General features: G+C 38.6%; 1 protein-coding gene across 1 annotated transcript; it reads left to right on the top strand.

Annotated features, from left to right (window-relative positions):
* The first annotated feature begins 343 nt into the window (after positions 1-343).
* On the top strand, positions 344-25424 carry LOC108714479 (protein shisa-9). Its single transcript, XM_018258763.2, has 4 exons — positions 344-1505; positions 13963-14084; positions 16947-17096; positions 23807-25424. Exons 1-4 carry the CDS (start codon positions 994-996, stop codon positions 24166-24168), a joined length of 1146 nt encoding a protein of 381 aa, XP_018114252.1. The 5' UTR covers positions 344-993; the 3' UTR covers positions 24169-25424.
* Positions 25425-25765: the final 341 nt, after the last annotated feature.

Raw genomic sequence — 25765 nt, 5'->3', positions numbered from 1 at the left:
AAACATATATAAGTCACAGCATAAAGTTCAAACCTGGGACATGTGGGTAAGTATACATAAAAGTTTCCAATCATTGGGCAAAAGGTTATAATATATTGCTACATTTTAAACTATGTGACTTTCACAGGAGCAATTGCAAACATAGAAACACAATATAATACAGGCTAATCAAATAAAAAAAAAGATCTCCCTCCCACACTGCTCTCTCTCTTTCTCTTTGATCCATGGATTTTGATACACTGGTTTGCACCAAATATGAATATATCCTGTTTGCGACCAATGTGCTGCCTTTACTCCTCACTATGTCCAAGCCCCAATGTCAGTGTCTGGCTGGAGCCTGTCAGATCACAGCAGTGTAAAGGAGCAGCCAAGACCCAGCAAGCTGCACATACAGGTTTCTCCCTGCAGATGGATCAAGCTCCATCCCTCCACAACCACCTCCCATCCCTTCCAATCATCCTCCCATGAACAGAGCTCTCACTTGCTCACAGAGTTTGTTGAGAGAGGACATCCCTTCCCAGGAAGGCAGCAACAATAGGGTGAAACATGTGTTGAACCAAGAAGATTGAGTAAAGAGGCAAACAACTGCAAACTGTAGGAAAGCAATTAATACAAACAAGAGAGGAAATTAACTACAAGAAAAAAGGAAAAATAATGGAAAATGAAAATATAAGAACAAAACCACTAATTTAAAATATCAAGTAGAAAGTGTAACCTTGAAGAAGAAGAATAGTATCATTATCAGAAGATTCTTACAATAAGGAATAAAAAGCAAAGCAAATACAGATCCAAAGGGATTGTGTCTTCCTCAATCGTGTTTCTTTCTGATGTTTCAGGATAAAGCATTTTCTCTAGCACCGAATTTGTGCCCAAGAACATTCTATTTCTGACTTCCTAAGGAAAAACATTTGAATTTCTTAGATTAATATTTTAAGCAGGCTTTCTATCTAAAAAGTTCTGTTCCCTGTAAAGCTGATACTGAGGACGTTCCGCATGGAGTGGCTTATATATCTGGGGTTTTGCTGGCTTGCATTCTGGGACCCTTGGTTGGTGAAAGCAAGAACACCAAATACAAAAGCAGGTCTTGGTGATGAAGTGGTGCAAGGAACACCCAAATCTTTGGTGCCCACCGAGTTACCACAGGTAGTGGCAGACCGTTGCCGAGGCTATTATGATGTCATGGGTCAGTGGGACCCACCATTTAATTGTATTGCCAGCAGTTATTTGTACTGCTGTGGAACATGTGGATATCGCTACTGCTGCCAATTCAAACATGATAGGTTAGATCAGAGCTTGTGCTCAAACTATGATACCCCAAACTGGGCAAACACTGGAAAACCTCCTGCACGAGGAGAAGAGTCAAATGATGACCCAAGCAAAGACAAAACCAACATGATTGTTTATATAATTTGTGGAGTAGCTGCTCTCATGGTTCTTGTGGGGATCTTCACTAAGCTGGCAGTGGAGAAGACACAGAGGCCTCAAACTGATATGAGTGTATCCAGGTGAGGAAACTATTTTCTATTTTAATGTGAGGATAAAGGATAAAGTTGTATGACTTTATGTAGCATACCAGCACCTTATAAAAGTAGCAGCCACTACAACATAATACCAGAATATATTCATCACGTTATGTGCTAAGGGCAGAGACAGATATATCTATAGCCCAAAGATTATGTCAGAAGTGTTACTACAGGAGGCAAATAAGAGAAGGGTAAATTAGATGGCCAAACATAATAAATAACTGTATGTCAGACTGTTCTCTTATGAAAGATCATATAGTAATATAAGTAATATAGTAATATTATAGTACTATAATTCCTATATCAACAGAAAAAGTGATATTTAAAACTATGTGCTATGTTTCAGCTGTGGGGGTGCTTTTCTCTGCTATTTTCATTCAGTTTTATTTTAATCACCAAGTAGATCACAAATAATGCTTTAGAAGATGCATGTTAAATGATGCTGTGTTGGAATGAACAATAAAGGTTGAATTATACTTCAAACTGCTGTTAAAATTACAACCTTACACTGTTCTTCAGAAGCAACACTGATAGGAAATACTGTGAAATTTAAATACCTGTAATTTGTTATCAATATGCTAGCAAGTCCAACAAAAAAGCTATAATTTAACCTGGAGCATTGTAGCTTTCTGCATTTGCATCATTTATAAGAATGGACCACCAGGGCTACAATCCATTTTCTCTGAGCATACTGCTGGGTCCATGAAAAAGCAGCAGCAAATGAGTACTGGTGCCATTGTTCCCTTTTCTCCTAAGACATGGAAATGTTCCATACACACCTGTTATTTTTGCATGGAATAGAGTAGAATACATCTATTTAGTTTGGAAAGCTTTTATCATAGCCAGAAGCTGCCCAGAGATGGCGTTACTGCATGCCATATAAAAAGTACCCCCAAGGCAGCAATATGCAGCACTGATCATTCTCTGTAAATCCTCTCCCATTCCATGGGGTGGAAAGGCAGGCAAAAAGCTATAAAACTGTTATTTGGTAAAAATATGGAGTTGTATTGTTATTGGTCTGCTTGTTTGCAATACATAGATCCTACCAGCACATTAGAGGTGACTTACTGCAAATTAAGCACTTTATGGGCATTGCAAGCATCAGAATCATAGTCTTAGGGGTGGTTTACCTTTGAGTTATAGTTTTAGTATGCTCTGGAATGGCCAATTCTAAACAATTTTCAATTGGTCTTCATTATATACATTTTTTTATAGTTTTTTTAATTATTTGCCTTTTTTTCTGACTCTTTCCAGCTTTCAAATGGTTACTGACCAAATCTAAAAACAAATGCACTGTAAAGCTACAAATGTATTGTTATTTTTTTACTCATCTTTCTATTTAGGTCCTCTCCTATTCATATTCCAGTACGTAATTCCAAAAGGTGCATGGTTGCTATGGTAATTTGGACCGTAGCAACCAGATTGCTGAAACTGCGATCTGCAGAGCTGTTGAATAAAAATCTAAATAACTGAAAACCACAAAAAATAAAAATGCAAAATTTGCAAATTTTCTCAGAACATCACTCCTGCATCATGCCAAATTTAAGTCTAATGTGAACACCCCCTTTAAAAGAAGCAGCAGATTTTATTTGTTTACCTGTTCAAACCTCATCACTGTAAAGCTGGAGGGGGTTTCCTTTCAGCCCACCAGACCTCCCCAGAGATGTGCATTTGGTGGCTTCATTATAAATACTTTACTGTTATTTGTGTATACTCAGCAGAGGTCTAGCTCACACCTTTTTTTTTAATGATATAATATAAAATATTCAAAATATTTGCATATGAGTAATATGTAAGAGACCATATGAAACCAAGGGGAAAAAAAAACATGAGGCCTTGGAAATGCTGGCGTATGACTGGCTTATGACAGTAGTGACAAAACAGACAACATTAGGATATAGACTAAGATATATAAGACTTAGTTATATAGTGGATATTAAAATATGTAAAGTCAGTAAAATTTAATCGTACAGTGCATAATGTTTTTTGCCGAAATACTTTACATTCTGTGTAGGTGTACCTTTAATAGGATATTGGCAAAAACAGCATATTGCATCTATGTTCTGTTGCTTTGTACACTGTACATACTTTTCCTTGCTCTTTGGTTTCAATGCTGTTGGAAGGTAGGGTTGGACTGGCATGCATGGATTTAGCACCTCAGTGTTCCTCAGCTGTTATTTATTGTTGCAGCACTGACCTAAAGTCATGTTTAAATTTTCACCAGCGTCAGCCACTTCGCCCTTTAGTAAATTTCCCCCATAGTGGGAAGGAGGTCCCTGCCCCATAGAGCTTACAGTCTAAGTGGATGGGAGGCTAACATACAGGTACAAATTGGAGATGAAAAAGTGCACAAGGTAAGGCATAGTCAGTAGGGACAGGACTAGGCTAATGTTCATGTGCTTCAAAAGGTAGGCTCTTAGTTTTTCTTGAAGAGATTAAAGGGGTTGTTCACCTTTGAGATAACTTTTATCATGATGAAGACAGTGATATTCTGAGAAAATTTGCAAACTTATTTCCCCAGGTTTTTGAGTTATTTAGCTTTTTATTCAGCAGCTCTTCAATTTGCATCTTTTGCAAGCAGTTTCCAAACTGGCAGCAGAGCAGGGTATCAAGATGTGTATAAAATTGTGGCGGAGACTCCATAAAAGGAGTAAAGCCATTTAAAAAGTAGTACAGGTATGGGATCTGTTATCCAGAATGTGTGGAACCTGGGATTTTCCAGATACGGCATCTTTCCTTAATTTGCAACTTTATACCTTAAGTCTGCTAATTATTTAAACATTAAAAAAAAACGCCAATAAGTATTAACCATCTCTGAGATTGAGTAAAGTACAAGGTACTATTGTGTTATTACAGAGAAAAAGGAAATATGTTTTAAAATTCTGAATTATTTAATTAAAATGGAATCTATGGGAAACAACCTTCCTGTAATTTGGAACATTCTGGATAATGTGTTTCCAGATAACGGATACTATACTTGTAGTTGATGTTGTAGAGAAATGCCAGCAAAATATTTTATAACCCTAATTTGGTACTGGGAACTGGGATTTACAGCGCAATGCCTCCACTTAGGGAACACTGAGGAACACACCTCAGGGGATTTCCACTAAGAAAAATAAAACAAATATAAACTGTATTTACTCTGGGAACCTGTCTGGACTATCAACCCCTGGCACAGTCTCAATACCACAGTCCCACACCGGGTGGATAAATCCAGAATCACTCCTGTCAGTTCAATGTCCCTTTCCCAAGAGCTCTTATTTCTCCAGGTAGTGCAAACTGCCCCAAGGCACCTTTCCCTTTGAAAGTAGTAGCCGCCCACGTGGCAGGTACATGAGAAAGACCTGTCCTCACCCTGGGGAACACACAGTGGCCAAAGTATCCATAGGCAAGAGATAGAAACTGGCTCTCCCTGATGCTCACACACTTTATCCAGCAGAGCCAAATTCAGCCTTTTCTTTTACTTCTTTCTGGAACTCCTTTTTAAAGCAGCACTGTCACACAACACATATCTGGATCTCTCTGGCTCCTGCAGCATAGAACCCCTGTTAAGCTCTGTTGGAGACCCTGTACATTTGGCTCCAAAGTCAGACACACCCTCTCTCCCAATGATGCACTGGGGAGCCCAGCCAATCAAATGGCTCTCCAGCCTGTAACTGGGCTAGATGATGTCACAGACAGAAAAACAGTGGAAGGATTTGTCTGATCCCATACATTTTTAATTTTATATTTTAATATAGCACCATAGTTTCCTGCAGTGTTTTAGCACTAACACAAGACATAACAGTTCATCTCACTGAAGCATATACACATTGTTTGCATTTGTGTACAGTTAGGAGACAGTATGGGGGGGCATAATCACTAAATCCTACTCCTACACAAAATCCTATGGTGGGAGTGACACCAGTCACTTGCACTATATAACTCTGGGAAGGGGAGTGAGATATGTAGTGTAAGTGAGATGGTAGAGGGGTCCTGTCAGTGTAGCTTTTGACAGTAATTGCATAGTGAAAATCGATAATGCAGTAGTTTGTGTGAATTGTTTATGACTCAGATTGGAAGCCTGGATGAGATGGTTAGTTTAGTTTTCAGAGGCTCTGGGAATGGTGAAATATTGAAGGGTGGGTTCCATGTGCAGAAAGGCTTGGATGTGGAAATGTGAGAGAGAGACAAGGTCATTTGTAGACAGAGCTATCTTATAACTTTTGGGTTTCATACAAATTATTTGACCAGTACCAACATTTTTGGCCACACCTTGTGTGCACTACACATAAGAGCAACTAAAAGGTTCAACTTGATAGATTTGTGTGATTTTTCCAACCTCAGCTACTATCATACAACTCACAAATCATTCTACTGGAAAGCAGGGGGTGTAACATTACTCACCCAACCCCCTGACATCCCCTGCTTGAACTTTGAAAATAAAAAGGTGGCAACCCTACCCTCAGGTCATACCTACCAACTCTCCCATTTTTGTGGGCAGTCCTAATTTTCAGTGCACATTGCAATCACATCCTGGATTGTAATTTGGAATATCCTGCTTTGCCTAACTCCTCTTTAGTTCTTCCTGCCAGCTCTCGACTTCCTGCATCTCGAGGAAAACAATCCAAGATGGACATGCATTCCACTGTAGAGTTTAAGCCATACAGAGGGAGGCAGAGACAAGCAGTGTGAGGGAATTAGAAAAGAAGAACTTTGGTGGTGGTATTCTGCTTGTGCAATTGTTGGCAAGGGAATGCTTTTAAGTTATACATTAAGCTATACATTTGGAATTAATGGATGCTCATTGGCCATTTTTGCTGTAATTTTACTTGTGCTGATTATCCATTTCCTGTAGTAATTATACTGGTACATCTTAGGTTAATATTGCTGCTATCCATTTTATTTAGTGATTATACTAGCACACCTGGGGACAATATGCCCGTTATCTATTTTATTTAGTGATTATTCTACAGGTCTGGGCTTAATTTTCTCATTATCTATTTTCTGTAGCAATTATACTGGTACGTCTAGGGTTAATATTGTTATTCAATTTATTTAATAATTATACTGGCACGTCTGGGTTTAAATTCTGATTATGGTGGGTAGACAGTGTAGTGATTGGCAGAGAGGGGCAGCACTTCGAGAGGGGGTAGGACAAGATTATGAATTGGATAGCAGTGTTTATGATGGAATGGAGTGGGGTCAGTTAATATACGCAGAGTCCACAGATCAGTGTGTTACAGTAGTTTGCAGTGGCGTAACGATAGAGGAAAAAGGGGGAGTAGCAAGTAACCAGGGACAGATGTGAAATTGCAGGTCACTTGCAATTAGGGTTGCCACCTTTTCTGGAAAAACATACCGGCCTTTCTATATATTTTACTTTTTTCCCTATTAATAACATTGGGATCAGCCATCATTTTTACTGGCCAGGCCGGTAAAACACAGGCCAGGTGGCAACCCTACTTACAATTTCAAGAGCCCATGAGTTTACACCACTGGTAGTCTGTAGAGATATTATGAGAGCAGTGATACGTATTTTGTTTGTCTCTTGTGTGAGGGATGGAGGAATACAAAAAATGTTTCTAATAAAATAAAAAATAAAAATTGGAAGACAGCAAGATTCTGTGAGCATCTGGAAGTAGGGAGTGAATGAGAAGGTCAAAAAAGCAACTAAGCAGTGAATTTGGGGAACCTGGGAAATACAGTATGGTTGTTATTAACACTGGCTATTTCATGCAGGGGAAGAGACTTAAAGCAAAAGGTAAAAAAGATAACCATTTCAGTTCTTCCATGTTGGTTACGAGATGACATAAAGAGATTGCTGTGACAGTCAGTGATGAAAACTAAGAGGGAAGGCAGGACTGGAGAGAGGTGGTAGGGATGTCAAATGCAGGGCCATCCATCTCTGTGATCTATTTAAATATTATTATGCAAACACACACACACATATACACACACACATACACATACTTACCTGTGTATATATATATATATATATGTATATATTCTATTGCTTCATCATACATTTTACAAAGGGACTGTATTTTTGTGGTCACAGCCTCATTGCACCCCTGCCTAATGGTTTTAAAAATTAGTGGGCCCTTGATTGTTATAGTTATACAGGAGCAGTGACCAGCTCCATGTTGTAGCTCCCACCCTTCCCAGCTATAGTCAGGTGATCCCACTGGTGTCTAATAAAAGGGCAGCCAAGATTGGGAGTTCTACTTTGAAAGCAGCTAGTAAGTTGCAGGTAAAACTTAGTCCCTTTGTAAAATGTATAATGAAGCAATAGAATTCTTAATGAATCAGACGAAAATTGAGCATAGGACTGGCCAGATATGGGATGACTTTGACGTAGTTGGCCAGCTTAAATATATTGCAATATATGGACAAACAATCCCTGTTTTGTTTAAAGGGTAAGGCATTTTTCAGTAGCAGTATGCACAAAATGTCTCTGTCTTAAATATATTGATAATGGGTTGAGTGCAGAGGACTCTTGTATTTGTCTATATGTATTTTGTAGTCACAGCCTCATTGCAAAAAAACTTCCGCACACATAGGTCTTGATAAGTGAAAAAAAGCTGGAAGTTTTATTTCAACGTTTCGGCTTACAAACTCAAGCCGTCATCAGGAAGGGCAGAGCCTAAAGTGAACACATATAAATGTATATATATATATAATACACAAAAGCCATGAATATCTTGTAAATTATATCCTTATAAACAGTGAGTAGTGATGTCATCAGTTATAAACGGTGAGTAGTGATGTCATTTCTGTCACATGACTCACTAAAATTTGTGTATTATAATTAATAAAGTACCCCCAGTTGTAAAATATGAGGATATTAGAAGTTACCTCGGAGTTCCATGACCTGTATAAAAACAGGTCATGAAACTCCTCGGTAACTTATAATATCCTTATATTTTACAAGAGGGGGTACTTTATTCACTATATATTTTGAGATATATATTTCTTTGAGAAAGGCCTTGGATAGGGCCGAAACGTCAGGCTGAAGTTCTGTAAATAAAGACCAATTTTTATCATCTATAAGTCCTGAGAGTGCGGATTCTTTTGGAGGTATTGTGGAAAATTTGTTGTTTCTGCACCCAGGCATACTTACTAACTTTGTCGTGAGTGCTGGTAGCCCCGTGGAAAATAGATATATATATATACATATACTGTATATACTGTATATTTTTTTTTTTTTTCAAATGGAAGACTAGACTATCCCTTGTTTTCCTAAAGAGCACAAACCAAAGCTGGGTACAGATAATGTCACCAAGCTAGTACATTTTTTACAAAAATGCCTTCCATTTATTCAGGTACAAATGACACAACTCCTAGATGAAATCTACATGGAATTTGTGCAGATTGCAATCAGACATGCTTGCAAATCCATTAAGCAAATGACAGTATCAGGCAGGCCTGGACTGGCCAACTGTGGTTACTGGCAAATGCCAGAGGGGCTCCTGTATAGTTCCATAGAAAGTTACCATATCGTGGGCTGGTAGGGGGCTATTTGGACTGGTAGGGGCCTCTGTGTACTTGGATTGGCAGGGCCTATTTTGACTCCCAGTCCAGGCCTGGTATCAGGATAGGGATCAGGTCTGTACTGCCCAATTCCAAGTTCCTTTCAGTGGCGTAACTAGACCCCTAAGGGCCCTGGTACAGAAATTTACAACTGGGCCCCCCCCATGACTTTTGGCTGTAATACAGTATAACTGACCTAATATCATAGGAGCTGGTAGGTTAATTCAGTAGTTACGTGTCTGCAGTTCAACTGTTCCAGTAACGCTAAAGCTGGCCATAGATGTAAAGATTTTTAAAAGATCCAATCGTTATCGTGAGACCACGATTATCTCGAAACGATCGTTTAAATGTACAATGTGCCCATCAACTAAAAAGACCATTTCAGGCGATATTGCCAGCAAAACTAAGGGTAGCTGCCTGCTTGGCCCTGCAAACATAGATAGATTGCACTGGGACCGATAAAGATTTTTTAACCTGGCCGATCAATTTTCTGACAGATGTTGGACAAAAAATCGTACGATGTACGATCGTTCGAATCCCACTAACTTCACGATAATTTGACGGATTGGTCCGAATTCGCTAAAATCGATCTTTCGGCAGGAAAAATCTTTGTGTGTATGGGAACCTTAACACTAATATGATCAATATGATTGCTCATCACATACATACAGTATATACCAATTCATAATACTAGTTCATGTATGTTCTCAAATCTAAATCATACAAGTCAACAGCAATATTACTATTATGAAGAGAATGACTTCATGCAGCTTTTTTCTCTGTAATAATAAAAAAAGTTGTTCTTGATCCCAACTAAGATATAATTAATCCTTATTAGAAGCAAAACCAGCCTATTGGGTTTATTTCATGTTTATATGATTTTCTAGTAAACTTAAGGTATGAATATCCAAATGGAAAGATCCGTTATCCAGAAACCCCCAGGTCCTGAGCATTCTGGATAACAGTTCCCATACCTGTACTCAAAGAATATAAGCACAGGAGTCATGAACTACAATTTTTACTGTATTAATGACAAGGGTTAGTCAGTGCAACATTAAAGGGGTCGTTCCACTTTACGTTAACTTTAATATGGTGTAGAGATAGATATTCTGAGAAACTTTGCAATTGTTTTTTTAATTTTTTTGATGTGTGGTTTGAGTTATTTAGCTTTTTATTCAGAAGCTCTCCAGTTTGCAATTTCAGCAGTCTAGTTGCCAGCATCCAAATTACCCTAGCAACCATGCACTGATTTGAATGAGACTGGAATTTGAATTGCAGAGAGCCAAAAAAGTAGCAATAACAATATCGATAGCCTTACAAGGCATTTGTTGTTTAGATAGCCTTACAAGCCATTTGTTGTTTAGATGGGGTCAGTGATCCGTATTATACTATAAGCAGTGATTCTTGGCATGTGTAATATATGTAATAGCGGCAATACCATGTATAATATTAAGGTTAGAATGCAAATTAAGGTAAATACTTATACTATTAAGGTTACATTTCAAAATGGCTAATAAAGGCATGGAAACAGTTAACAGTGCCACTGCCACTGTGGGAGAAATGCAGGAGAAAGAGCCAAATTTCTGAAAGAAATAACTTCAAAAACTTCAAGCTAGGAGTAATAAAGCCGAGTCGTCCTTCTACATCTATTCTTACCGGCATTATCTCTGTCTGCACTGACAGCCTTGGAATGGTGGGGGGAACTCTAGCGAGCCACAAAGAAACGTTATCTGTCAGCACATGCTGGAACAAAGTCTTTCCCTCTCCTTCCACATGAGGACCCAAAATGGGGCGGGAAATTTAAACTGCTATTCACTGCATAGCCATAACCTTCCTGTCGCAAGCTCCTCTGCTTCTGGGTTCTTCTGCTATCTGCTTGTTCTTCCTGCGCCCCCTCCTGTAAAAAAAATAAATATGGGCCCTGATTTTATTCCTGCATAGGCACTTTCTTATTTTGCCAGGCAGGATTGTGGGCGGCTGGGCCATTGAAGGATGAACTTAAAAGGGATCAGAGCTGCACTCCTGCGTGGCCCCCATAAGGGTGGGGCCTGATTGGTCCAATGTGCCACTTCTCTCCTACCTCTGCCTGCCCCAGGGGAAGAACAAGGGGGCGGTCGCTTGCTGCTTTATGTCGTCAAACTCGTCACAATATTATTATTGTAGCTAGAAATTCCGGTGCTCGCGTTCTGATTGGATGCAGCCTCCGCCCCTATTCCAGCCCCACGTCGCTCTGTTCTCCTGTTGGTCCCAACTCACCAGTTGAATAAAATCAATTTCTTTTCAGGCATGCGGGCCCCATCGGGGGTGCAGGGCCACGGACCCTGGTGTAGCTGCGCCATTTTCACCCCCGGTAGTTCTGCCACTGGTGCCTTTAACAAAACTGACCAAAGATCTGTAGGGCGGATCTGCTCATATGTACCCAGCTTATGACATACATGTCGGGCTAATTCTATTTATTTATGTCTAAACATATTGGACCTTCCATATGGTCAGCACATTGCAAGGAAGAGCACCTGGAGTGACTAGAAAAGTACAGCTTCTTGTAATACATTAGAGAAGAATAGCCACAAAGAGTTGTTTGAAGCCATTTGCTAAGCTAAAGGCCTGTACTATAATTTAGGGACCTGTTATCCAGAGTCTGCTGGTAGGGATGGGCGAATTAGACCCGTTTCGTTTCGGTATAATTTTTTTTTGACGTGCGTCTTTTTATTTTGACACACACCGCCATACAAGTCTATGGGCGTCGTTTTTTCAGCGAAACAAGGCGAAAAAATTCGCCCATCCCTATCCGCTAAACCTGGGGACTTCCGGATAACGGATCTTTACGTAATTTGGATCTTCATACCTTATGTCTACTATAATTTCATATAAACATTAAATAAAACCAGTAGCCTGGTTTTGCTTCCAATAAGGATTAATTATATCTTACGGCAGCCATTCAAAGCTGGAAAAGGAGAAAAGGCACAGGATAAACAGCTGATAACAGGTAAGCTCTGCAGTACACAATGGGATTATTGAGAATTTATCTGTTATCTACTGTATCTCCTGTGCTTGAATGGCTGCCCCCATGGCTACACAGCAGCTTTTCTATAGTAGTGTTTCTGAAGCAAACACACCAGTTTTACCAGTGCAGGGCAAGAGTACATTGTATTTTATCTGCTTTAAAACATTTTCATTTTTTTGGTGTTACTCTCTGCCATATTTAACAATTCTGTTTAATTGTCCCGCCAGATGATTAACACATCATCAATGTAATGTAAATATAAAAAGAGGGATTCCATAAATTTAGGTACAATATTGTGCTGTTCATAAAAAGCCATAAAGCAATTGGCATATGAAGGAGTCATTGAAGCACCCATTTACGTGCCTTCCTTCCTGTAAATAATATTGTTTCTCAAAACGAAAATAGTTACACTTCAATGTTAATTCTAAAAGCTGGCAAATAAAGTCAAATAAAGGCCATCATACACAGCAAAATTTTGTAATGCCCAGCATACTGCCTCCGCCCCTTCCTGATGGGGAATTATAGTGTACAAACTGCACACATACAGACTGGCCAAAATAATTGGTTCTCCTGATAAAGTTAAATCTGAAAGGATTTTTAACAGTTGTTGTGTATCCCTTAAATAGTGGGGTAGGGAATGTACTGTATCTTGCAGGTAATAAGCTACATACAGCCCAATAGGATGTTACAAACTCTCCCTTGAAGAAACGGGGGGGGGGGGGGTTGCACACATCCTTATGGAGTCTTGGAAGACAGTATAATATAAGGGCACAGAGGATATTAAGGGTTCGTTTATCAACACTGGGCAAATTTGCCCATGGGTAGTAACCCATGGCAACCAATCAAATTGCTGCATTCATTGTTTTACTTGCTGCTGGCTTTAAAAGGCTAATCACCGATTGGTTGCTATAGGTAACTGTCCATGGGCAAATTTGCCCTGTGTTGATAAATGAGCCCCACTGTTTTTCAATTTCCATGATCCATCCCTGTTTAAAAGCATTACTTTACACCTGCTCAATGTCAGACTTAAATTTACATACTGGGTCATAGATAGGATTCATTTGGGAAACCTGGTAGGACAACCTTGACCTCTTCTTCCCCCTCCGGATGCACCTCGGCCCAAATAAATCCTATCTATAATTTGTCACACCATACACTTACTCAGGCGGAGACTTTGTCTTTTTTTAAGGATCCTTTTTTAAGAAGGATCCTGATGTGCATTAGAAAAGTTTACTAAAAAGAGGAGCGCTCATGAACACACACTCACTGCTATAACCCTCGGGCTGCAGTGCTGGACCAATGTCCTTAAAAAACAAACAATTAAAAATAGCATATGGTGCAACGGTAGCACCTCACCAGAAGTTAAATTCAATGTCAGCTTGAGTGCAAAACTACTCGCTCCCACCATTCCATTAGTGCCCAAAGTGTGCCGGAAAACCTGCCTGGCTACGTGGGGACAGGGTGGGAGCTAAGCTGCCCACCGTCCGCCTATGCCACCCAACGCGTTTCGCTGACTAATTCAGCTTCCTCAGGGGCATAAGTGGTGAGCGCTCACCTTCTCAAAGTTTAAATAGGCGAGTGTGCCATAAAACATCGCAAACTAAGCAAGATTTTGCGGGGCGCGACTTCCGGGTAATTCTGATGACCTCATAGGAGGAGGTCGTGAAGATCTACATCATCCCAAAATGTTGGGTGACTTGATTCCCATGCACAGGCTACACATTCATACATCCATAGAGGAGTGGCAGTCAATATATGATTGGCAGCTGAGAAACAATGAAACAATATTAAACTGATTGTCCACTGGTTTATTTCTACATGTTCCAAGAATGTATGTATTAACATTTTCTTTATTATTGTTGCACTAAACTTTAACCATATTGAAGTGTGTTCTTGAATCAACTGTAGTGTTCTTGATTTCAGGACTCTAGCAGAACTCCTGAAGCAACCAGCCCATGTGGACCTTTTGAATGATGGCCGTAGAGAAAGTGTCCAAGTACAGATTACGGAAGTTATACCAAGAGTCTCGCCAAGGAACAGCATTGGTGAGAACATTTGTAGTCTGGTTCTTAATAACATCACTGCCATCACTAAACATCACTAAAATTCTTAGCAACTTGTAATTACACTCACTACAAAAATCACTGTCCATCTCATGAGCCAGTTATGTGTTGTGCTGGGAGAGTAGCTATAGCATTAGTATTCATTGATATCAGTACTGGTTACAAGAGATGTCAACTACTTCCATGTCATTAGGTGAAAGTAATCCAGTTTTAGATTTTTTTTAAACTTGGGAAAACAGGCTCACCAGGACAGAAGGCCCACCATCAGACTTTTGGTATGACAGAAGCATCACCTAGAGATGACAGAACTCATTTTAAACAACTGGAAGAGCTCTATGATCACTTTAATTTGTTTTTTAAACTTTAATTTTTTATTAATTTTCTTAGTGTTTCTATGTAATCATTCTTTTAAATGAAGCTGGTGTCTTTAGAGAAGACACTTTTTTGTATCCCCAATTTGTGATGAGGGTTCAGTTCTTATGGTTGTTGGTCCAGAATGGTACTCATTGGAATCATGTCTACTTCAGTAAGTACAGACCAATTGCCTGCTTTATTATATTCATGATCATCAGCTTGAGGGAACTTTTAGAACAAATGCATGGTGGCATCTGAACGAATGTCTATAATTTTATTTGTGATGATAAACTTATATCTATTACTAAATTACAGGAGGAAAAGCTGCCCTAAATTGAACTATCACTATATACAAATAAAGCATTCATTATATTCAGTCATTCTCATCTGCCGTGACCTATGGTACCCCTTCTCAATTTGAGTTATATTGTATCAAGTATCCTCAATCTAAAAATTTAGTTTCTACCTTCTACAATACGTGGACCAATGCTACTTTATGTAAAGTATGTTAAGGCCTGGGAAAGAGAACTAGATCTAACTCTAGAGGAAGAGGACTGGAATATGATTTGTTTTAGAACTGCCCATTGCTCTATTAGCTCTGGCATCCAGCAAACATCCATAAAAAATCACAAGGTGGTACTTAGTGCCAGCATGTATTGCGAAATGGGTCCAATCGTATGATGCTAACTGCTTTAGAGGTTGCCGGGAGTTGGGTACTATGTCCCACATCTGGTGGAGCTACCCTAAAGTCAGGCACCTCTGTGCAGAGTATATGCCATGATAGATAGTATTCTAGGTGTTACTCCTACTAAAAATCCCTGTAAAGCTTTACTAAGGGGCAGATTTATTAAGGGTCAAATTGAAAATTCGAAAATTCGAGTCAAAACTGTCAAATTCAACTAGGGAATTATCCCTAGAAACTCGATTCGAGTTTTTTCAAAAAGCTGAATTACATTTTCGAGATTTATCATACTCTGGCCCTTTAAGAATTCAAATTCAACTATTTGCCACCTAAAATCTGCTGAATTAATGTACAAGTCAACGGGAGAGGTTCAGTGACCAATTTGAAGATGTTTGTAGCTTTCCTGACATTTGAGTTTTTTTCTGAGAAAAAACTCGAATCAAATTTGGTCAAATTCGAATCGAATTTGATTCGAGTTTTCGGGTCAATAAAATTCATCTGAGTTTTAGATATTTGCTTTTTTTTATTAACTAACTCCCCAGTCAAATTTCGAGCATATTCAAATTTAAGGGAGTTTAAAAAAAACTCATATGAATTCAAAATTCGACCTTTGATAAATGTGCCTCTAAATAAACCAATTGAGGAAATTACTATATCTAATTTATACTTAATCACCTATATATTTAATGCAACCAAACAGACAATTGTGGCAGCTTGGAAGACTCTCCTTCTACAATTCAATAAACATAAGGAGAGGTTGGCGAGGGTATAAGGTCAATCTTTGGGGAAATATAAACAATTTCTTAAAATGTGGTGTCCCTGGCAAATCTACTCTCAACTTGATGACCCTTGATGTAGAGGGACAATAGATTGCTTGACAAATTTATCTATATGGTATGGTAAATATGTCCATACTATATTTATTTATTTATTTATTTATTTTTTAACTCCCCCTTTTTGTTCAAACCAAGTTATATATATTTTTTTCATCCATATCTCACCTGACGAAGGTGTTGTTTTAACACAATTACCATATGACCTTTTGGAATGTTGCTAGCCTATTTTCTGCCTCATTCATGCGCTATGTCGAGATATGACAATTGTGTTACAAAAACTGTTAAAATAAAAAAATATTGGGGCAGTGGGGACCCACCAATATTACCCTGGGCCCACTGGTGCCTTAAAGCAACCCTGTAAATGGTAAATAAGTCTTAAAAATCTATGGATCATCATCTTAATGATGGGTTTATCTGACATCTCTTGACTTTAATTCAATTTTGCTGCATGGAAGTATAATGGAAATCAGAGTAGCCCTGCTATTTATTGATACGACTTTAACTCACATTTAACATATTCTGTTAAAATAGTAAGGCCATCAGTCATACTAAGTGACACATGGAAATGAGTATATCTGTATATTAAGTATAATTGCATGTACTGAGCATAATTGCATATTTATCAGAAGGTGAAGAGACAGTTTGTCAAAGTTTGTCAAAATGAAACTCCACAGCTTTCCATAAACTTGTATATTATTTTTGTGGGGTAATGTAATAGTAGTTGCAAAGTTTACACCAGGTCTGTTAACTCAGAGCTGCCAATCAGCAGGTAGTATGTACTGTTCACTAGTCAAAAGTGGAATATCCAATAAGTAATAGCCTATGACAAACTTGAAATTAAAAAAGATTACATCTGAAATCAAAATGTGGTTAAAATAAGGAGGGTATCAGAGAGTCAGCTAAATGGTTGCAATAAATTGTATTTAAAAATGGAAGGTCATTTATTCAGGTAAGTGTCTTATTTATCTACAGATCACACAACCTTAAATAACATTGGCCTGACTTCTCCCCTGGTGCCACCAATCGGTCTTACGTTACCTCTTGCTAATAGAACACTGCTGGTTTCTGGAATCCCAGTGAAAGACCAGGATTTTAACAAGTACACCACCCTAAAAGCTGTCGGTAAGTCTATTATGTTCATTATCAAGCAAAGAAATAGGATGAATGAATGGAGTGCCACTTGCTTGTACTGGTGGTTTAGCTTTAGCTACAAATAAATGTAGAGGTAGTCCCACCAAGCATGAGAATAATTAGGGACTTGTTTTCTACCACCTGCCAAACTCCATCCAGTTCAGTAACCTAGCAACCAGGGCTACATATATCTTCTAAGAAGAAGCCCCCCTATAAGATATATTGGATCATTCATCTGACACCCACTGCTGCATAAAGACAAAATGAGGAGAAACAGATGCTGAAAGAGGGATAGTGAAGATAAACTTGATTATTTCAGAAACTGTACAGAATTTTTAATTGTTTGTGTTTAGAAAGTTTCTTATTTCAGTATGATGAAGCTAATATAAAATTTTTACGATATTTCCCCTTTAAACCATAATAAATTCAATTGTATTCACAATTCGAATGGCATGTTATTTATGAAAAAGGCCTAAAAAGGCCTGAAACATCACTGTTATCTTAAACAAAAAAAAAGGTGCTGTACTTCATGTTTTCTATAATGTGTTATTTATAAAATCACTTGAAGGTCTAAAATTCGATTGAATAGTCCTGAACTGAAAACTCTAATAAAGTTTTTCTCTGAAAGAAAAAATTTTTTTTTACATGCAACATTTTTTTTTGGAGGCAAATTTTTTTTTCTCCCATTGGAGTCATGGGGCGTCATTGTCAAAGTGAAACTTGGTAAAAATGTGTCTCATCGCTACTATTAACATCTTCAAGTAGTTCAAGGGACCTCTGCCATTGACTTCTACATAAACTCGGCAGGTTTTAGGTGGAGAATAGTTTCCAGGGTCGAGATGTGATAAATCTCACATTTGTATTCAAATTCGAGTTGGTGGTTTTAAATTCAATTTTGTGAGTTTTGACCAATCATTTTTTAGAAAATTTGAATTCGGATTTACCATTCGAACCCTAGTAAATCAGCCCCTTAGTGTGTGTGTAACATGAAATGCGTAAGACTATACTTATTTGACATAATAAATATTTTTAACTATTTTATTGCCTGGTGGAAGATTGTTTTGTGGAAGTTTTGAGTGCCTGCTCTACAAATTTCTGGTTTGGTCCCTTTCCACTGCTGAGGGCTCAGGGTGGTGCACCTGGGCCTCTTCCATTAATTGGTGAGTTACTATTTGGTGTTGGACTACCATTCCTTGTCTACCTATATTAAACCTCATTCACTAGTTGTCTAGGTTTGAAAAATAATTAATTTTTTCACTTTCATTTTTCTTTTTATTTAAAATTGCAATCTGAATACTACAGAGCCTTACTTGGGTTATTCACTTAAGTGAATGTTCTCACATCTGGAATGTTTTGTATTGGTTTAAATGAATCAGAGAGCTGAAAAAATTAAATGAATGCTCAAAAGTCTCTAAGTGAAAGGCCTGAAACTACCACCAGGTGAGGACTGCATTGGAGGTGTGATCCTCTTCCTAATAATCTGCACAGTTCCCCTTTGTCATCTTCTCATCTGATCTGGGAGTCAAACATAAGACCAGACTGACTTGGTTCACCACTTGGGTTTTTTCAGGAGTCCACTTACTTGACAAGTGGTTAGCTCTGGTGTGGTTTCCTTTGAGGTCTAGTGACATGTCTTTTCATATTATTCCATTATATATTTGCATTCTTCTTCTGATTCTGTTCAGCTTTCAAGTAGGGGTAACTGACCCCATCTAAATAATAAATGCTCTATAAGGCAACAAATGTATTGTAATTGCTTTTTTTTATTATTCATTTTCCAGACTGTGGGTTCTGGAAAATGCCAGAGGGGCTGCTGTACGATGCCATAGACACTTAGACAGTCACTATTTAGTGGGCTGGTGGGTGGCTGTCTGGGCATCTGTGTACTTGTAATGCCAGGGCCTATTTTCACTCCCAGTCCAGACCTGCTCAAAGCTGAACAGCCCCTTTAAAGACTTGTTTATGAGTGCAAGTGCAGTGTGCAAAGTGCAATTTTGGGTTGAATTGCCATGCTGTTTACCCACAATGCCACTGTATTTGCAGCCATGAGGTGGAGATGTGCACAGTGCAGTTTGCATTCAATATGTTAAATAATATGCAAATACACAAGTTCTTCAACCCAAATCAAACACAATTTGTACTGAAAATCCTTGGTTTCAGGATGTCATCATTTCTGACACGTAGGGGCACATTTATTTAGCTCGAGTGAAGGAATAGAATGAAAAAGAAATCGAATTTAGAAGTTTCGACCATCGACTACGACTTCGAATTCGAATTGAATGATTCGAACTAAAAATCGTTTGACTATTCGTCTCTTTAAAAAAAACTTCGACCCCCTACTTCGGTCCCCATAGGCTTTCCTAGGTTTTTTTGATCTAAGGAATTTCGTTCGATCAATGGATTAAAATCCTTCGAATTGTGCGATTCCAAGGATTTAATCGTTCGATCGAACGATTTTCCTTCGATCGTTCGATCAAAGGAAATGCAGTAAATCCTTCGACTTCGATATTCAAAGTCAAAGGATTTTACTTCGAATATGGAGGGTTAATTAACCCTCCATATTCGACCCATAGTAAATGTGCCCCTTAATGTAAAAAAAATCAGCTGGCACACTGCACAGTGCATTTTCTCTGTACAAATATGTGCAAATGCAAGGAGCAGCTTTAGACGCAAGTAATGAATGGCAGTTCACGCAATTTCTGCAGCAAAAGTTGCTTGACGGTAACTATGGTTGCACTTAATAAATGAGCCCTTTAGACTTGAGGGTTGAGAGAAGCATAATACATGATGACTGCTGTTTAAAGGGGTTGTTCACCTTTGCGTTAACTTTTAGTATGATGTAAAAAGTGATTTTCTGAGACAATTGCAATTGGTCTTCATTTTTTTACTTACATTTTATTTGTTGATTGTAATAATATGGGATGCAATAAAATGACATCATTAGTATAAAAGAAAATAGGCAGCCATTACTCCAGGGTTTCAAGTCAATATAAGAGAGTACCCAAACCTCTGGTAGTAATGGGCTATGCTTTACTGGTAGGTTCATGCCTTATAATGAAAAAAATGAAATCAATAACCTCTCCAGGGTTTATGGAAGACTGATCAATGGCATTTTAACCCTGGGTTTTGTTCAATGTGCTGCTAGTACAATCTCTCTCTCTGTGTTCAGATGTAGGGCAGCTGTAACTGAAGGTATGTGCAACGGCTTAGAGGTAATCAGTATGTTTTGATCTGCAGTGGGTAAAATACTTAACAGTGATAATGAGCCTGAACACTATGCCAGCAACTTGTGACCTTGTCACTTTATCTCCCTGCACCCTGAGCATCAATGATTACAGAGAGTGGATGCCAAGACTGAATATACAAGAATAAACTCTGTGTAGAGCTTAACTTTAACTCTGCCTTTTAAGAATAACACTACATTCAAGTGACTTTATTAAATTAACTTTCCTATTTTCAATGCTTAACTGTGTAAAAGGGGATGTTCACACTTTTTTCAGTTCAGTTGTTTTCAGAAATAAAGACTTTTTTCAATTGCTTTCCATTTTTTACCAGTTTTCCAATATCTAGTTTAATGGGGAACTCCGGCTTCCAAACCAAAATTTGATAAAGAGGCCCACATAACACTGAAACCCCTAATATATCCATTATAGTTACCGCTTTCTTCAAAAAGTATGCTTAATACCATTTTCTATGCTGCAATCCAGCTGTTTAACAGTTCTTCTCTTTCTCCATCATTTGAAATCCTGGCAGGGAAGGAGGGACTAAACACTGATGTTACAAATTGTAACAACTTATCCACAGATTACATACAGCATGCAGGAACTACATAACCTACAATGCATTGCACTGTGATGTTTTATTCCTAATTGATATCACTCGTGCAGGGAATTGTGAGGTTTGGAGGATGCAGGCTAAGGACAGATTGCTGCTGATACAAAGTAACAGTAGTCAGCCAGCTCAGCAAAGTAGTCAGATCAGGAGGAGAGCAGTGGGCGATGCTTAAGGAACTGTTCCAAACCATAAAAAATCATGAAAAGTCTGCATATTTTTTTGCAAAGTTGCTTAAAATTATGTTTACTTTTCAAAAAGCTCAAGTTATGCTTTTTGTGGAGTTCCCCTTTAATGTTCCTGCCATTTGTTCCAGTCTGGCAGCTCCGTTATCCATGTGCAGATTCTAAACTGTTACAATTTTGCAACATTTAGTTGATACATTTCTCAGCAGCATCTGTGGAATATTAGCAACTATTGTATCAATTCTAACAGCTGCCTTTAATGAAACTCAGGGATTCTGCTCAGCAGCTAAAAAGACAAGAAATGTATCAACTAAATGTATCGATTTAGAACAGTTACAGAGTCGGCGACCCCCCCTCCCAGAGCTGCTTTAGAAAGACAAAACTTTACACTTAAATATTAGAAAATCATCACACAAAGAAAATAGAAAGTAATTGGAAAAAGTCTTTATTTCTGGTGAATTATCTGAAACCAACTGAACTGAAAAAAAATTTGGAAGGTGAGCAGCCTTAAGCAAATCCTCCATCACTTCCATTGGGGCAGAAGGGAGGGGGTGGAAGGGGACCTTTGACCAATAATGTCCTTAGTAAACATTGTGGTAGAACTAAAATATTGCAATTGCCAATAACCAACCAATAACCCAGTACAATCAGTCTGAGAGGACGTGTTGAGAATACATGAGCCAAGTGGGCCATAGCCTTCTTGCATTTTTATGGGCCCACTCTTTATTAAGGTAACTGCTTATTAATTCAATTTTTTAGATATATTTATAGACTTTTTAACCCTTCAGGGAAGGAACCTTATTCCTATTGTATGTTAAAATTCCTAGCACATGTACTGTATCTAACATGTAAGTGGTGGCTAAAGGGCCCAAAAGCCAGAACTTCATAAGAAATGAGTGATTTATCAAGCTTCCAATGCTCTATTAAGGAGATAAATCTTATATCTAGGCTCTGTAAACCTACAGCAAAGCTACAGTATATGACATATCAACTATAAGAAGCCTATATTATTGTTGTTATTATAATTAACACATTTAAAGCACCAACAGCATTGTACAATAGGAGTATATAAAGAAAATATATTACATACATTTTATATTGAAATTCAATATTCCTGTAATTCAGGGACAGGTCCCTGCTTATTAACACTTACAAACTTGAAGGACAGAGGGGTAATTTACAATTGGCAGAGCAGAGTGCAAAGAACAAGATCAAATTATTATGCTTTTCACACTTTGCATGCTGCGGGCTACTGGGGGCGCAGGTCTTTGAGCTCCAAGAATTTAGCTCTGCCTGCATCTGTCAGCACTGTATTCATGCCAGACAGATATCTCATGCAGAATTACCTTCTACACCATGCCAGATACATGGGAAGGCTGCAAGGAAATGGTTGGTTTTATAGATGAGTACTTAGTGGTGAATGTGGATGGGTTGTGCCATAGATCAAATAACTGGTTTGGGAGAACACTGATCCAAAATTAAATATGCATGATTTATCCCTGTTCCATTCCTGGCTGTATTGTGGCCCTATAGGCTGCCAGACCCTCCTATCTACAAATGAGATATATATATATATAAGAACAGGGATTGTTTGTCCATATATTGCAATATATTTCAGCTGGCCAACTACGTCAAAGTCATCCCATATCTGGCCAGTCCTACACTTAATTTTCATCTGATTCATTAAGAATTCTATTGCTTCTTTATACATTTTACAAAGGGACTAGGTTTTACCTGCAACTTACTTGCTGCTTTCAAAGTAAACCTCCCAAACTTGGCTGCCCTTTTATTAGACACCAGTGGGATCACCTGACTATAGCTGGGAAGGGTGGGAGCTACAACATAGAGCTGGTCACTGCTCCTGTATAAACTATAACAAACAAGGGAAAGTTGTGCTCACCACTATTTTTTAAAACCATTAGGCGGGGGTGCAATGAGGATGTGACCACAAAATACATATAGTCAAATACAAGAGTCCTCTGCACTCAACCCATTATCAATATATTTAAGACAGAGACATTTTGTGCATTCTGCTACTAAAAAATGCCTTACCCTTTAAACAAAACAGGGATTGTTTGTCCATATATTGCAATATATTTAAGCTGGCCAACTACGTCAAAGTCATCCCATATCTGGCCAGTCCTACGCTTAATTTTCATCTGATTCATTAAGAATTCTATTGCTTCATTATACATTTTACAAAGGGACTAGGTTTTACCTGCAGCTTACTTGCTGCTTTCAAAGTAAACCTCCATACTTGGCTGCCCTTTTATTAGACACCAGTGGGATCACCTGACTATAGCTGGGAAGGGTGGGGAGCTACAACATGGAGCTGGTCACTGCTCCTGTATAAACTATAACAAACAAGGGAAAGTTGTGCTCACCACTATTTTTAAAACCATATACATATACCATTTACATATGACTTGTTTAGTGATTTTTGATTAGGTACTCAACAGGTACAGTACTAAATGTGTTCTTGTAGTCAACATATAATACACAAGTTCATCTGGCTCTGAATATTCTCAAGGACAAACATGTACAAATATTAGTCTGCATTGCTCGTTATTGGGGAAGGACAGCTGATAATTGTTGCTCTTTTTATTGTGGTAAAACTATCCTAAAACTATCCTACAATGTAAATTAATTTGGGAAAAAAAACATAAACATATCATCTCCTTACAGAAACTGCAACAGAGGATTTTTTCAAGAGATTTCCATTGGCGGAGGTTACTGGAGGTTCCCCGTGTTACAAGCCTGCAGGGCTGCATGTACAGGACAGTTCACCTCTGCCTGACATTTCCTCTCTCAACCATTCAAAGCCAAACCACAAGGCCAAAGTGGCTAAAACCAATACCCACCCACTAGCAGGCGCTGGATTCCAGGGCTGGGATCCAAGTCATCATGACAATCGAAGACATGTCTATGCCAATAAGAGGCAGTACAGTATTGAGAAGCTCCCTGAACTGTTCAGCCAGCAAGGTCAATACACCAACACACCCCAGCGACAGTTCTCTAGCAACAGCACAACTGAAGTGACTGTCTGAAAGGCCCCATAGCTACCATGAGGCAACACCAGGTGGATGGTAGACACATAAATGATACATGCCTGCATCCTAAGTTTGTGGGACCACAGAAAGACAGAAGGTGGCAGTGGCAAAGTGGTTCTCCTGCTCTGGGTTAGCTAAATTCAGTTCTTTGAAGACTGAAATAGGGCAAACAGCATAAAATGGGCACTAACAAATATTGCAGTGAATGATTCATTTGTTGAATAAGAACCTGTATAATTCTGATTCATGCATCTTTTCATCCTAAAATAAAAATGTGCCTACAACGGCTTCGGAACCCAGTTTGCTGCAGATTAGGGGCCTAGAACAAGATATCACTCATTCCTGTTTTCTCTTTCAGTGCTTTCTTGAAAGTACCTGCACAGTAAATGTGTTGTCCTTTTGATATTGTTATTGTTGAACCTTTTTATTACCGGTCCTAGGTTAGCATGATAAAAACCTGACCTTGCTCCATGTCAGCAATCTAACTGTCCAGACCGACTTGCACTGTCCATGCATATTGGATCTGCTCAGTATTCTGATTTTACTATGAATTATAGTGATCATTAACTCCAAATAACGTTTAGGTTGGAATGCTGTAACAAATGCCACCATCATGATTATAGTTGCTGTTGTGAATGCTGGCATGCGCTCTTCTCCTGAGCAGACAAAGGAAGCATTTCTTAAGCCTTTGTCTTCAGCTTTTGAAATGTAATTACATAAGATCGCTGCCAAAGTTTCTCCCTGGGGTGTTAAAAATGACGTGGGTAGCATATATTTTTATTTTACCCCGTCCATCCCCTGTCACAACAGCACTGCTATTTGTCAATTAATCTATCTCTCAATAGTAACTCTGAATTAGATACCACTCAGGGATAAAGACAAAAGTGCATGTAACGGCAACATTATTCTAAGTACTGAGAGCAGGTAAGACACAAAATCTGCTGTCAAGTTCTAATAAACCTTACTTTTCCCAGTTAACAACTGCATTATTAAGGCTTATGGGTTTAACATACATTTATGTTCAACATGTGCCCAATAAATAGGGGATGTATTGGAAGTGCATTGTGCCCTATTGTTTTAATTTTCACTATTTTATCGTTAATTAGTTGCTGTACTAAATAGAACAGTGCAAATGATGAATGTTTTTTTTTACTCTCGAACCACCTCCCTCAGTTCGTCAGGGATGAAGATTATGCTGAATGAGATGTTCCTTCTAAATTAATGAATGCAGTCATTAAAATAAATTAAAATAACATGTATGTGTTTTTTTCTGAAAATCAGGTTTCCTTTCATATTTCCTGGTAAATGTGGGTCTACCCAAGGTTGAATTGGGGCCTGCGGGACCCCAGGAGAAAATCTGGTGTACCCTGGCCCTCATGAGGCCCATCGACCCAGGACCACTGCCTGCCTAGGATCTGCAGACCCCTCCCCCTGCTGATCATTTCAGGGTTGCTGCAAATGGGCCCGGAAAAACTAGGTACAAGATGGGGTGGAGAGTTTGTTCGTGACATTGTAGGGTGAGCCCTTGAGATGGCAGCCCTGTGGACCTGAAACCAGACACCACAGTCTGACACTGGACCTGAAATTTCAGTTT

This window comes from Xenopus laevis, chromosome 4L, assembly GCF_017654675.1.
Source record: "Xenopus laevis strain J_2021 chromosome 4L, Xenopus_laevis_v10.1, whole genome shotgun sequence".
NCBI classification, from domain to species: Eukaryota; Metazoa; Chordata; class Amphibia; order Anura; family Pipidae; genus Xenopus; species Xenopus laevis.
The sequence above is the reverse complement of the archived record's forward strand: the minus strand, read 5'-3'. Positions and strand labels throughout refer to the sequence as shown.